Source organism: Muntiacus reevesi, chromosome 22, assembly GCF_963930625.1.
Source record: "Muntiacus reevesi chromosome 22, mMunRee1.1, whole genome shotgun sequence".
Taxonomy (NCBI): Eukaryota; Metazoa; Chordata; class Mammalia; order Artiodactyla; family Cervidae; genus Muntiacus; species Muntiacus reevesi.
The window spans coordinates 15,590,778-15,606,462 of record NC_089270.1 but is presented as its reverse complement, the minus strand read 5'-3'; the positions used below and the strand labels follow the sequence as shown (position 1 = coordinate 15,606,462).

General features: G+C 39.0%; 1 protein-coding gene across 2 annotated transcripts in view; it reads right to left on the bottom strand.

Moving 5' to 3' along the window:
- The window catches only part of MAPK10 (mitogen-activated protein kinase 10), a 164,171-nt gene extending 150,831 nt beyond the window's left edge, over nt 1–13,340 (bottom strand). For both annotated transcript variants that reach the window (XM_065914234.1, XM_065914235.1), the window contains exon 1: nt 13,275–13,340. In XM_065914234.1, coding sequence (XP_065770306.1) covers nt 13,275–13,340 — 66 coding nt within the window. The remainder of the gene's footprint in view (nt 1–13,274) is intronic.
- Nucleotides 13,341–15,685: the final 2,345 nt, after the last annotated feature.

Here is a 15,685-nt window from a genome sequence, read left to right as displayed (position 1 = left end):
ACCATTCAATTTCAGCTTCTTCAGCATTACTGGTTGGGGCATAGACTTGGATTACTGTGATACTGAATGTAAACTATTTTTACATTATATTCTAAATCTTTTGTTGCCATTTCAACATTCTTCAAAGAAAATCACCAGAAATAGCTGCCTTCTCAAGAAACTACTTTTCTGCTCATCCCTAAGAAGCAATTCCTCATCTGTTAAAGTTTTATCATGAGATGGTAGCAATTCAGTCACATCTTCAGGCTTCACTTCTAATTCTAGTTCTCCTGCTTTTCCACCACATCTGCAGTTCCTCCCTCCATTAGAGTCTCAAACCCTTCAAAGTTATCCAGAAGGGCTAAAATCAACTTCCTCTAAACTCCTGTTTAATTGATAGTCTGACCTTGTCCCAAGAATCACAAATATTCTTAATGACAACTAGAATAGTGAATCCTTTCCAGAAGGTTTTCAATCTACTTTTCCCAGATCCATCAGAAAAATCACTGTTTATCACAGCTCTGTCCTTTCAAAATGTCTTAAATAATAAGACTTGAAACTGGAAATCATTCCTTGGTCCATGACCTCCATAATGGATGCTGTGCTAGCTGGCATGAAAACATTAATCTCACTGTATATCTCCATCAGAGCTCTTAGGCGACCAGATGCATTGTCAATGAAGAGTAATATGTCAAAAGGAATCTTTTTTTGAGCTATAGGTCTCAACAGTGGGCTTAAATTATTTAGTAAACCATATCATGAATAGATGTGTTGCCATCTAGGCTTTGTTTTTCCATTTATACAGCACAAGCAGAATAGATTTAGCATCATTCTTAAGGGCCCTTGGGGGCTTCCCTGGAAGCTCAGATGGTAAAGCGTCTGCCTACAATGCAGGAGACCTGGGTTTGATCCCTGGGTCAAGAAGATCCCCTGGAGAAGGAAATGGCAACCCACTCTAGCATTCATGCCTGGAAAATCCCATGGACCGAGGAGCCTGGGGAGCTACAGTCCATGGGGTCACAAAGAGTCGGACACAACTGAGCGACTTCACTTCACCTTCCCTTAAGGGCCCTAGGATTTCCAGAATGGTAAACAAGCATTGGTTTCAACTTAAAGACACTGGGTATATTAACCCCTAACAAGAGAGTCAGGCTGTCCTTTGAAGCTTTGAAGTCAGGCATTGACTTCTCCTCTACAGCTATGAAAGTCCTAAATGGAATCTTCTTCTAATAGAAGGCTGCTTTGACAATGCTGAAAATCTGTTGCTCAGTGTCACTGCATTCATTAATCATCTTAGTTAGATCATCCAGATAACTTTCTGCAGCTTCTACATCATACTTGCTACTTCACCTTGCATTTTTATGCTAAGATGATGGCATCTTTTCTTAAACCTCATGAACCTACCTCTGCTAGCATTAAACTATTTAACTTATATACAGAGTACATCATGTGAAATGCCGAGCTAGGTGAAGCAGATGCTGGAATCAATATTGCTGGAAGACATATCAATAACTTCAAATATGCAGATGACACCACCCTTATGGCAGAAAGCAAAGAAGAACTAAAAAGCCTCTTGATGAAAGTGACAGAGGAGAGTGAAAAAGTTGGCTTAAAGCTCAGCATTCAGAAAACTAAGATCATGGCATCTGGCCCCATCACTTCATGGCAAATAGATGGGGAAACAGTGGCAGACTTTATTTTTGGGGGCTCCAAAATCACTGCAGATGGTGACTGTGGCCATGAAATTAAAAGACACTTGCTCCTTGGAAGAAGAGCTATGACCAACCTAGACAGCATATTAAAAAACAGAGACATCACTTTGCCAACAAAGGTCCATCTAGTCAAAGCTATGGTTTTTTTAGTAATCATGTATGGATGTGAGAGTTGGACCATAAAGAAAACTTAGCACCAAAGAATTGATGTTTTTGAAGTGTGGTGTTGGAGAAGACTCTTGAGAGTTCCTTGGACTGCAAGGAGAACAAGCCAGTCAATCCAAAAGGAAATCATTCCTGAATATTCATTGGAAGGACTGATGCTGAAGGTTAAGATCCAATACTTTGGCCACCTGATGTGAAGAACTGACTCCCTGGAAAAGACTGATGCTGGAAAAGATTGAAGGCAGGAGGAGAAGGGGATGACAGAGGATGAGATGGTTGGATGGCATCACTGACTCGATGGATATGAGTTTGAGCAAGCTTCGTGAGTTGGTGATGGACAGGAAAGCCTGGTTTGCTTCAGTCCATGGGTCGCAAAGACTTAGACATGACTGAGTGACTGAGCTGAGTTGATGGATTCTTTGGCAGTTTCCTAATTTGTCTCAGCCTTTGTAGAATTGAAGGAACTTAAGACCTTGCTCTGGATTAGGTTTTGGCTTCAGGGAATGTTGTGACTGGCTAAATCTTCTATCCAAACCAGTAAAACTTCTTCCATACCACAAATAAGGATGTTTCATCTTCTGATCATTCAGGAGTTCACTGGAGTAGTGATTTTAATTTCCTTCAAGAACTTTTCCTTTTCATTCACAACTTGACTAACTTTTTGGCAAAAGAAGCCTAAATTTTGGCTGATGTCAGCTTATAATAGGCTTCCCTCATAGTTCAGTTGGTAAAGAATCTTCCTGCAATGCAGGAGACCCTGGTTCAATTCCTGGGTCAGGAAGATCCCTGGAGAAGGGATAGGCTACCCACTCCAGTATTCTTGGTCTTCCCTTGTGGCTCAGCTGGTAAAGAATCTGCCTGAAATGAGGGAGACCTGGGTTCGGTCCTTGGGTTGGGAAGATCCCCTGGAGAAGAGAAAGGCTACCCACTCCAGTATTTTGACCTGGAGAATTCCATGGACTATACAGTCCATGGGGTCGTGAAGAGTTGGACACGACTGAGTGACTTCCACTTTCACTTTCAGCTTATAATGACTTCCTCACCAAGCTTAATCATTTCTAGCTTTTAATTAAAAAGTGTCTCAAGACACTGCTATAAGATCAGTGTACAGCCAACAGGTGTCAGAATGGCCAGATAATAACATATTATTCTGTCATTTGTGGTGGAGACAGTTCAGTTCTCTGTGGATATTCCTGTGTTCTGCTACATTTCCCAGCCTCCCTTGCAGGTCTGTTGGGGCATCTCTGGCCAAGGGATTACAGACAGAAGTGGCAGGTGCCACCTAATGCACTTCGTAGGTATCTTGACCTTTTTCAGAATGAGTTAGAGATGTATCGAGTATATAACTAGATAAATATTTACCTTTAGAGAAGATAAACAAAAGAAGAGCTGAATGACACATTCCTGATTAGTACTGGTTTTAGAACTCAGAACGAAAGTGGACATTACTCTTCTTCACCTACTGAAAAATTTCACCTTTGCTAAAATGTTAGCCTTTGAACTCCAACCTCAGAAAATAGCTTTGCAGAAGAACAAAATTATCACTTAATATATTTTTTAAAGTCTTACACCAGAAAGGCAATGAAATTAAAACTGTATTTAAGCAATTGGGCTTCCCAGGTGGCTCAGATGGTAAAGAATCTACCTGCAATGCAAGAGCCCCAGGTTCAATCCCTGGGTTGGGAAGATCCCCTGGAGAAGGGAATAGAGAAGTGAAGTAGCTCAGTCGTGTCCGTCTCTTTGCAACCCCATGGACTGTAGCCCATCAGGCTTCTCCATCCATGGAATTTTCCAGGCAAGAATACTGGAGTGGGTTACCGTTTCCTTCTCCAGGAGATTTTCCCAATCCAGGGATTGAACCCAGGCCTCCCTCATTGTAGGCAGACGCTTTACCGTCTGAGCCACCAGGGAAGTCTCTGCCTACTAATTAGTCAATATCTTAGGAACACTTATATAGATTAAAGTGGAATTCACAAGTTGGTGCTTTTCTGACAGAGCATTATTAATCATACATTGAAAACCACAGATAGTTCTGGGATCTTTTACAGCACAATTATTTTGACATATATAAGCAATAACTTCATTTAATTTGATCACTACCTCAACCATAATTGCTCTCATAATACTGAGCTACATTTACATTCAGGTTAAGATCATTCAACAAGACGTCATGCCTGAACTTTTACATGCTTCAAGCAAACCAAACACATACTCACATAAACCAATAGAGAAGTTTATCATTACAGAACCAAGTCTTAGGTAGGATCTATACATTTTTGTTAGATAATATTTAGTAGCATAACTGAATCTACTTACTAACTGGAATAATTACTTAATAAATCTCTAGAAAAAGCCTGCCCAAGGTATAAGACATAAATGTAACACAAAGTCGCTCTTTTGAAATCTGTTTAAAAGTTAAGTTTTCATTTATTTAGAACAGCCACCATCTGTGGCTAGAAAAATTATTATTACTATATATACATACATAGTGCATTTGTTATCCAGACATTAGAGTGGCAAAATAAAATTTAGTTACCTAGTCATCTAGTAATATTTTATATCTATTAAAAAATCATAGCTTTAACTAGAAAATTCAGCGTGCTCAGTCTTGGCCATTATATCTAACAAGGGGCTATACCACAAAACACCAACTTCTGAAGACACAGAAGAACAATTTTGACATCAAGAACTCTACAGAAAGACTGCTATTTATGTCATTACCCAGTAATATTTTAGACCTTATACATCACCACTGTCCTTTGGAATTTATATAAAAGTCTTTTTTTTTTTTCCTCCTGGTGACCAATAGAATCTTAGGCTTCTTTGCATTTAATTATAGTATTTTGGTTCTGAGTGCTATTTAGTTGCTACTCAGTTCAGTTAAAATTCTGTATAACCAGTAGAAGATGTCAAAATTCCATGATGAAACTAGATAAAGACATTCTAGTAAAATGGTTCAGGTTTCCACCCCAGAATAAAACATAATTGAATTCTGTCTTGGTGGTTAATGGCATTGTAAAGATTAAATGAGATAAAGTCTTAATGAAGTCCTCACAGATAGTAAGCATCTGTTAAGTATTGAGGTGTTTCCTTTTCTGACTTGTTATTGTTTAGCCCATGGTTATCACTGAGGTTTTAACTCAAAGTGGAAGAAGTTTTCTTTATGTTTTAAGCCAAGCTACTCTCTACTGTGCTTTAGACTAGATGGTGTGTTCTTTGAGGAGAGTAACCATACCCACTCTGTACCCCTAATTTCTATAAGTTACAGGCACATATTAGAGGTACTCAGTAAAGAAGTGTGTTAGTCGCTTAGTTGTGTCCGACCCTTTACAACCCCATGGACTGTAGCCCTCCAGCTTCCTTCCATGGAATTCTCCAGGCAAGAAATACTGGAGTGGGTAGCTATTCCCTTCTCCAGAAGATCTTCCTGACTCAGTGATCAAACATGGATCTCCTGCATTGCAGGCAGATTCTTTATCGTCTGAGCCACCAGGGAACCCCACTCAGTAAACATGTGTTGAATAAATGAATGATGGAGCCAATAATCAATAATCATTCAATGTGTAGATGCCTCCACGCAAAGAAGGCCCAAAGAGTTTCTGTGTCACAGCAAAAAAGCAGATCACTGAGCTCAGTCTCTTTATTTCTAGTGTTACATAAACCCATCATTGTTGACTCACTAACATGAACCTCCTGTCTCTTAAGGCTTTCTGAAAATCAAGAAATCATTTTAAATGATTTGTAACCAACTCGAGCATCAATAACAGGATAGGACAATAAGTTGATAAATTCTTAGATAAATGTTCGATTAACACTTGTGATTAACAAATTAACCAAAATATAAATTAAATATATCCCGGTCCCATCACTTCATGGCACATAGATGGGGAAATAATGGAAAGAGTGGCTGACTTTATTTTTCTGGACTCCAAAATCACTCCAGATGGTGACTGCAGCCATGAAATTAAAAGACGCTTACTCCTTGGAAGGAAAGTAATGACCAACCTAGACAGCATATTAAAAAGCAGAGACATTACTTTGTCAACAAAGGTCTGTCTAGTCAAGGCTATGGTTTTTCCAGTGGTCATGTATGATGTGAGAGTTGGACTGTGAAGAAAGCTGAGGGCTGAATAATTGATGCTTTTGAAGTCTGGTGTTGGAGAAGACTCTTGAGAGTCCCTTGGACTGCAACCAGTCCATTCTAAAGGAGATCAGTCCTGGGTGTTCATTGGAAGGACTGATGTTGAAGCTGAAACCAATACTTTGGGCACTGGATGCAAAGAGCTGGCTCATTTGAAAAGACCCTGATGCTGGGAGGGATTGGGGGCAGGAGGAGAAGGGGACGACAGAGGATGAGATGGCTGGATGGCATCACTGACTCAATGACATGGGTTTGGGGGGACTCCGGGAGTTGGTGATGGACAGGGAGGCCTGGCGTGCTGCGGTTCATGGGGTTGCAAAGAGTCAGACACAACGGAACGACTGAACTCAACTGAATTGATACCCACTTATTAAGATGTTAAGATGTTGAGAAATTGACTTGATTTTCAAAGATGAGCAAATTTCTACTAGTGCTTTTCTGAGTTTTCATTTACCCTCTTTTATTCAAAAAGCACGTATTGAGCGTTTCCTGAATTAAGGTAGAATTCTGAGCTTGGTAGACAAGGATGAGGATGCCCTGGCCCTATCCCAGAGGCCATCACCACTGAGCTGGGAAAGCATAAACCTGTACAACCAGTGGTAACACAAACTGGGACATGGTAAATGCTGTAGACACCAGTGGGTGTGCATGTGGTTTCCAACATACATTATCTCTCTGTGCATATATTTCTCGGTTAAAACCATGACTCATCTATTCAGTACAGCACAGTTCCAAAAACAGCAATTTTCACAGATATTTTTCTGAAATTCATAGAGTGAAATATAACAGTTCTTCACTTTTCTATTCAATTGAGAAAAGAAGTCTAAGAAGGCTTACCTACATCTCTGGAGAATCAAGAGTTCTGGCACTTTCAATTCCCTGTTGGTCTATATTTTGTAAATGATTTATACAAGGGCAAACTTAAGATTGTTTTTTTATCCTCTATGACAAATTTCTCCCCATAATAAGAGCAAGAAACCTCCTGCCTGCAAAAGCTGCTTGATGTTTTTAAAGAAAATTTAAAAAATGAAATGAATAGGAGTAGCTAAAAAATTCAGTGAATCTCATGTTCTTCAAATAATTCAATGAAGAAATAAGGTTAATATTACTACAGTTAATTGACATATTTACTGTTGATAAGTAACTACCTGGGCAATTTTATTTTCTATATTTTCTGTGATTTCTTTCTTATAACAATGAAAAACCTGGAAATATGATATATCTTTTTAAAGCCAGAGATTAAGATTCAAGAGACCTAGATTCTGCATATTGTTGTTGTTTAGTCACTAAGCTGCATCTGACTTTTTGTGACCCCATGAACTGTAGCCTGCCAGGCTCTTCTATCTATGAGATTTCCCAGGCAAGAATACTGGAGTGTGTTGTCATTTCCTTCTCCAGGGACTCTTCCCCACTTAGTGATGGAGTTCATGTCTCCTGCATTGGCAGGCAGATTCTTTTACCACTGAGCCACCAAGGAAGCCCTCCATTTTGGATATAATCAATCCCTAATTGTTGACAAGCTACTTAAAGGTCTTTGCATATCATCTGTGAGGCAAGAAGTTGGGGACAACCTAACCCTACTGTCGATGGTGTTAAATGCTGCTGCATACCAAGGATCCAAGGGATGTCTCATGAAATGAGGAGCTTCCAAAGCACATAGTTTGAAAGAAAACTCAAGCAAATAAATAAATAAAACTCAAATAAATAAATTCTGTATTCATTTAGAGAAAATAAATACACCATTTTCTTTAAATTGCTAGAATAGTAAATGAGTCACAGAGCTACAAGAAAGAAAAAAAAATTATCATCAAATTAAAATTCTACATGGAAAGTAAATTAAGCCCTCTGAGTCACAACTAGAAATATCCTGCTTGCTTTGATATTTTTAGGGTTTGTTTTATAGAATATACATGTATATTTTCTAGGTATTAAAAGCTCATAGTAAGCAAAAAAAAAAGTCAGAGCCATTAAGAAAGTTCACGCTTCATATCTTCTCTTTATTCCTTTGCTTTAAACTCTTTAAGAACTCTTCCTAGAAACAGACATTCTGAATCTGTACCAAAATTTGGGGAGAAGATTTAAAAATAACTTCAACCTACACAGAAACTTTTTGGAGTAAAAATAACAGCTGAAGTTTTAAGATTTTTTTTGATAATTTCTTAAATTCAGATTAGTCTCAAAATATGTAAAAAGTAAACTTTTGTTTGTTTGCTTTTGGTTTGGTTTTTAAGGGCTAATGCCCATGGTAAATGACTAGGATCATGGACACTAAGGAAATGGCTTACAATCACAAAGCTTGCAAATGGTCCAGATATTCTAACCAGAAATTCAGGCCTGCTCGTTTTCCACCAGGGCACTATCACAGCTGCAACTGACTGCATTAACCAAACATGTATCATTCATTCATTCATTCATTATGCAAATATTTGGTGAGCGCCCACCAAATGCCAGATACTATTGTTAGTACTACAACACAGCTGTGTGCAGAAGAGATAAAATCCCAACTATGTGCTGCTAATAATTCAACAACTGGCTGGAGGTGGGGGAGGGAAGAGGACTTATCTGCACCAATTGTTTATTTACGTAATGTACATATTCTTGTCATGACAGAGTTCAACCCACCAACCCAACATCACTGAACTTCAAGCGGGGAAGAGATGTGCACACTCAACGATTGTGAGCCTTGTCAGCCTGTAGGAGCTCACAGCACATCACTGAAAACTTCCATGCCCAAGTGAAAAATGTATTCCAGCAGAGAGAAACAACATGCTAGTCACATATATCAAAAGCTGTCATGGAGGAGACAAAAGAGGAAAACAAAGAAGTTGCATAGGAAGTGTGAGATAGGCAGTGTGGAGTAGGAAGGGGCAATTTTAGATAGATAAGCAGGAAAGACTCCTTTAAAAATGAATATTGGAGCCAAGTTCTGAAGGTAGTGAATGAGTGAGCCAAGTGGGTAATAAAGGAAGAGCATTTTAAGGAAGCGTGTCTAGTTGGCAATACCCAAGGCAAGGCTTGGGTATTTATTTAAGAATTTTTACCATTAGTGAGGTGGGAAGACATCTCACTGACCAAATGGTTTTTCTGTTTTGTTCCAAGGAGTGATGTGATCTCACTTATATTTTTCAAATATCTCTCTTGCCAATGTTTTGAGAGTAAACCCCTTGGGGATGAACAAGGTGGAAGCTCCCGCAATAACCCAGGCTTGGATAAGAATCGGTTCAGTTCAGTTGAGTCGCTCAGTCATGTTCGACCTTTTGCGAACCCATGAACCGCAGCACGCCAGGCCTCCCTGTCCACCAACAACTCCCGGAGTTTACCCAAACTCATGGCCATTGAGTCGGTGATGTCACCCAACCATCTCATCCTCTGTCGTCCCCTTCTCTTCCTGCCTTCAATCTTTCCCAGTATCAGGGTCTTTTCAAATGAGTCAGTTCTCCACATCAGGTGGCCAAAGTACTGGAGTTTCAGCTTCAACATCGGTCCTTCCAATGAACACCCAGGACTGATCTCCTTTAGGATGGACTGGTTGGATCTCCTTGCAGTCCAAGGGACTCTCAAGAGTCTTCTCCAATACCACAGTTCAAAAGCATCAATTCTTTGTCACTCAGATTTCTTTATAGTCCACTTTCACACCCATACCACACCATACTAGAAAAACCATAGCCTTGACTAGACAGACCTTTGTTGGTAAAGTAATGTCTCTGCTTTTTAACATGCTGTCTAGGTTGGTCATAACTTTCCTTCCAAGGAGTAAGTGTCTTTCAATTTCATGGCTGCAGTCACCATCTGCAGTGATTTTGGAGCCCAAAAAAATAAAGTCAGCCACTGTTTCCCCTGCTTACCCGTCTATTTGCCACGAAGTGATGGGACCAGATGCCATGATTTTAGTTTTCTGAATGTTGAGCTTTAAATCAACTTTTCCACTCTCCCCTTTCACTTTCATCAAGAGGCTCTTTAGTTCTTCACTTTCTGCCATAACGGTGGTGTTATCTGCATATCTGAGGGTAATGATATTTATCCTGGCAATCTTGATTCCAGCTTGTGCATCTTCCCGACCAGCGTTTCTCGTGATGTACTCTGCATATAAGTTAAATAAGCAGGGTGACAGTATACAGCCTTGACGTACTCATTTTCCTATTTGGAACCAGTCTGTTGTTCCAACTGTTGCTTCCTGACCTGAATACAGGCTTCTCAACAAGCAGGTCAGGGTGCCTGGTATTCCCATCACTTGAAGAATTTTCCACACTTTGCTGTGTTCCACACAGTCAAAGGCTTTGGCATAGTAAATAAAGCAGAAATAGATGTTTTTCTGGAATTGTCTTGCTTTTTCAGTGATCCAGCGGATGTTGGCAATTTGATCTCTGGTTCCTCTGCCTTTTCTAAAAGCAGCTTGAACATCTGGAAGTTCATGGTTCATGTATTGCTGAAGCCTAGCTTGGAGAATTTTGAGCATTACTCTACTAGCATGTGAGATGAGTGTAATTGTGCGGTAGTTCGAGCATTCTTTGGCATTGCCTTTCTTTGGGATTGGAATGAAAACTGACCTTTTCCAGTCCTGTGGCCACTGCTGAGTTTTCCACATTTGCTGGCATATTGAGTGCAGCACTTTCACAGCATCATCTTTTAGGATTTGAAATAGCTCAACTGGAATTCCATCACCTCCACTAGCTTTGTTTGTAGTGATGCTTCCTACGGCCCACTTGACTTTGCATTCTAGGATGTCTGGCTCTAGGTGAGTGATCACACCATTGTGATTAACTGGGTCATGAAGATATTTTTTGTACAGTTCTTCTGTGTATTCTTGCCACCTCTTCTTAATATCTTCTGTTTCTGTTAGGTCCCTACCATTTCTGTCCTTTATTGAGCCTATCATTGCATGAAATGTATCTCTAATTTTCTTGAAGAGCTCTCTAGTCTTACCATCAGAATGGATCAGAATGGTAATGGAGAAATTGGTGAGATTCTAGATATACTTTTAAAGGAGAGCCAACAGAATTTGCTGACAGGTTGGATGCAAAGTGTCGTCCAAAAGATGATTCTGAAGATTTTCTTCTAAGCAACTGGAAAGAGGGGTTTAGCATTTACTGAGTTAGAGCAGAGCAGTTTTGAAGGGACGGTCAAGGATTTGGTTTGGTATATGTATCATTTGCTACACCTATTAGACATCTAAGCTGAGATGGAGAACAAGCAATTGGGTATGTGAGCCGGGTTTCAGGGAAAGGTTTTGCTTAGAGGTAGGGGAGTACTCACAGTATCGGTAATATTTAAAACACTAGGACTCAAATGAGAGTCCCACAAGAGAGAACATGAACTTAGTGATTTAGTTAGCTACTTAACAAAAACATATTCTCAGTGCTCTGCAAGTATCAACTCACTTGATTCTCATAAACCTACTACCTTTTCCCTTTTTACTACTTAACCAAGACACAGTAAGTTTAACTAACTTGCCCAAGCTCACAAGTAAATGGCTAAGTAAGTGGCAGATTCAGAATTTCTAACCCAGGCTGTTCAGATCCAGAGTTCTTTTTTTTTTTATTTTAATTAAAGGAGGATAATTACTTTACAATATTGTGGTGGTTTTTGCCATACATTGAAATGAATCAGTCATGGGTACACATGTGTCCCACCATCCTGAACCCCTCTCCCACCTTCCTCCAAACCCCATCCCCCTAGGTTGTCCTAGACCACCAGCTGAGTGCTCGGCTTCATGCATCGAGCTTGCGCTGGTCATCTGTTTTACATACGGTAATATACATGTTTCAATGCTATTTTCCTCAAATCATCCCACCCTCATCTTCTCCCACAGAGTCCAAAAGTCTGTTCTTTACATCTATGTCTCTTTTGCTGCCTTGCATATAGGATTGTCATTACTTTCTTTCTAAATTCCATATATATACATGTTGATACACTGTATTGGTTTTTCTCTTTCTGACCTACTTCACTCCAGATCCAGAGTTCTTATTAGAGAAATTATCTGAAAGCCTGGAAATTTTTGGCACCACAACAATTTAGAGGCCAGGGAAATAAAATAGATCAGAAAATCCTATTCATAGAACATAATACATTTTATTTTTCCATAGAAATTCTAACTACTCTCAGTGTAGAGAGTAGATTTACCAATGTTTTGTTTCCTTTGTACTTTCCTATATCTCCTATAATAAGCATGTTACTTCTAGAATTAGAAAATATTGTATTAAAATAATATTATTTTGAGTTGTTTCTTAAACCTCATTCCAAGGGGCATATGTCATTCTGTGTATACAACCCATCTCAATGAGAAAATACAGCAAAAATCCTTACAGAAAAAACAGAAGTGCTCTCTGCTTGGAGTACGATTAGAGCTACTATAAAATTTACCAGCCACATAACAATTCCTAGGGTAAAACTGAGCTCTATTAATGATACAAAGACCACAGACTTAAGTCAGAATGACCTAAACAGACTAGGTACCAGTGCCTCAGGTAGACTTTTTCTTAAGACTATCATTTGTATGAATACAAGAGTGCAGACCCTTCTATTGTCCATGTACACTACCGTCTCACTAGTAGGTTAGAGATACCTTTATTTGTCATTATTGCTGCTGGTCTTATTGTTTCCTAACTGCTGGCTAGAACAGGGCATTGAAAAACAAATTGAGGACTGCGTGTGTGTGCTCAGCTGTGTCTGACTCTCTGCGGCCTCATGGATTGTAGCCCACGAGGCTCCTCTTTCCATGGAATTCTCCAGGCAAGAATACTGGAGTGGGTTGCCATTCCCTTCTCTAGGGGATCTTCCCAACTCAGGAACCAAAACCCTGTCTCTTGCGTCGTCTGCATTGGCAGGTGGATTCTTTACCATTAGCGCCACCTGGGAAGCCCAAACTAAGCACTACCTACATACTGTGATATTTGAGTACTGGAGACACTCTACTTGGGGCTCATTAGTCCTTGGATGAAACATAATATCATCTATTTCAGCTATTTTGATTATTTAAACTACATTTTAAGAATTTGAAAAAGACATATTAGTGATGTTAAATATAGTAAGAAATCACTTTCTACAGTGATTAAGTACAATATTTACAATCATTAAAAAGAATTATCTTTAAAAAAAAGAATTATCTTCATTCCTATTCTAAGATAAATGAACTGGGGGGAAAAAAATCTAGGCATCCAATTCTACTCCCTAGGCTACTTTTAATTCTACACTTTAGTGTGAAACATGCAAGATGGAATGGCAAAATGGAAATACAAGGGAATATACTGTACCTTGTTTTACCTGTAAGAAACACACACCTGACAAAAGGCAATTTTCACATCCAATGTTGGTTCACTGCAGTAGTACAATAAATGGAGGCTCATAAATACCTACAGAGAAAAAGGGGGGCATGAATTGCTAACTCACCTAATCATTCATTATTTAATAGTTATAAACTTTAGTATAATTTGAATTATACACAAGGTGTCATGCACAACATATATTTGGCATAATCCTTTTCAGGCCAGTGCTAGGTACTTTTCACAAATTTCAAATATTAAATAAAATAGGGTAAAAAAAAGGTCTTATCATCTATAATGATGGATGTCACCACAATCATAAAGACTAGATATAAGAAATTGAATATACCTAATATGTTAAAGTTAATTACATCCTATCACAGAACACTTTCAGTTCTGGGCTTTTCTGGTGGATCAGATGGTAAAGAATCTGCCTACAATGCAGGAGACCCAGGTTAGATCCTTGGGTCAGGAAGATTCCCCTGGAGAAATGAATGGCTACCCGCTCCAGTATTCTTGCCTGGAGAATCCCATGGACAGAGGAGCCTGGCAGGCTCTAGTCCATGGGGTCAAAGTTAAGTACATCTTATCACAGAGCACTTTTCAATTCTAGGCATCTAATTCTTAAAAATATCAAATATATGCTCAAGAAGATACATATAAGAATATTTATTGTAGAATTAAGGAATATTAAATAAAATTTAGGGCTTTCCCGGGGCTCAGTGGTAGAGAATCTGCCTGCAATGCAGAAGAGGCAGGAGACTCTGGTTCAGTATCTGGGTCCGGAAGATCCCCTGGAGAAGGAAAAGACAACCCACTCCAGTTTTTTTACCTAGATAATCCCATGGACAGAAGAACCTGGTAGGCTATAGTCCATGCAGTCACAAAGAGTCAGACAGGACTGAAGCAACTGTGTACACACTCAAATAAAATTTAATATATAATAAAATTACAGACAGGACTTGGAGTAATTGAGTCAGAGCTTAGGGTATCAGCATAGATAAATGATGCTGATGCTGAATAGGGAAAAAGTAGCTTTCAAAAAGTATCAATATCATTAGTAGTATAAAATTTTGAAGTATATAAAATAATATAAATTGCTTTGTTATCTAACCATATAACCAGAGAGGAAAGAAGATACTATATTAACAAGTGTTTAATCGTGGTGGTAAGAAAAGATTTCAAGTATATTATTTTCTGTATGTTGGAAATATTTTTAACTTTGTAAAGTTTCAAGGAGAGGATAATAATCTAATAGTGGAAATGCCAAATTAGGTACTAGGTTATTTGGAAATGATGAAGCAGCATCAGAAAAATCCAACTGAAATCTTATTCAGTTCAACTAAACACACTTTATTGAATATTTATTATGCAAAAGATACAATTCTGTGAGATTAAACAATTTTAAAACCACTATTGACAAAGGCTTCTGTTTCAGGCAATATGAATGGCTAGATAGGCTGAAAACAGCTTTCAGTGCAAAATTGCTAAAAAGGTTAGATGAAAGAGACAAAATATCTTTTAAAATGCATAACTGAGCTGCTCAAAAAAAATGGTAAGAAAAATTCTGAGAGACTGAAAACAAAATGAAAGGATCCATGCAGAGAAGTAAATGAGCTAAACCTGTCACTTGTGCTCAGACCATCTGCTGATGTCTTAAGATCAAAACTTTAGCTTTTAAAGGGCAGCAGGCAAGAAGCCAAAGCTTGGAACTGATCTGTGATGGGTAGTCACACTGGAAACACCTGCATAACATTTACTAAAAGAAGTTTCAAACAAAACTCTGGAACAAGCAAAATAATTCCAGAAGGTCAGAATTGCAAATATATATACACATATATATTTTTTATATTAGAATGTATGTAGATTTTTTAAATACAAAGAAGAATGGAAGGAGTAGAATATATAAGACATTTCAGAAGAACAAGGTGGATATTTTTGGGGGGTGGGGAGAAAATTGCTCTACCAGACAATAAGATTTAATATAAAGCTGTAGTATGTAAAGCTACAAGGTATTGATGCTGAGATAGTTGCTCATTCATGACTGACTCTTTGTGGCCCCATGGACTGTAGCCCACCAGGCTCTTCTGTCCGTGGAATTCTCCAGGCAATAATACAGGAGTGGTTAGCCATTCTCTTCTCTGGGGGATTTACCTGACCCAGAGATGGAACCAGGGCCTCCTGCATTATAGGCAGCTTCTTTACCATCTGAGCCACCAGGGAAAGAAAGTGAAAGTGGAAGTGAAAGTCTCAGTCTTGTCTGACTCTTTGCAACCCCATGGACTGACTATAGAGTCCATGAAATTCTCCAGGCCAGATTACTGGAGTGGGTAGTTGTTCCCTTCTCCTGCGGTCTTCCCAACCCAGGAATGGAGCAGGGGTTGCCTATATTGTGGGCGGATTGTTAGCTGAGCCAACCAGGGAAGCCC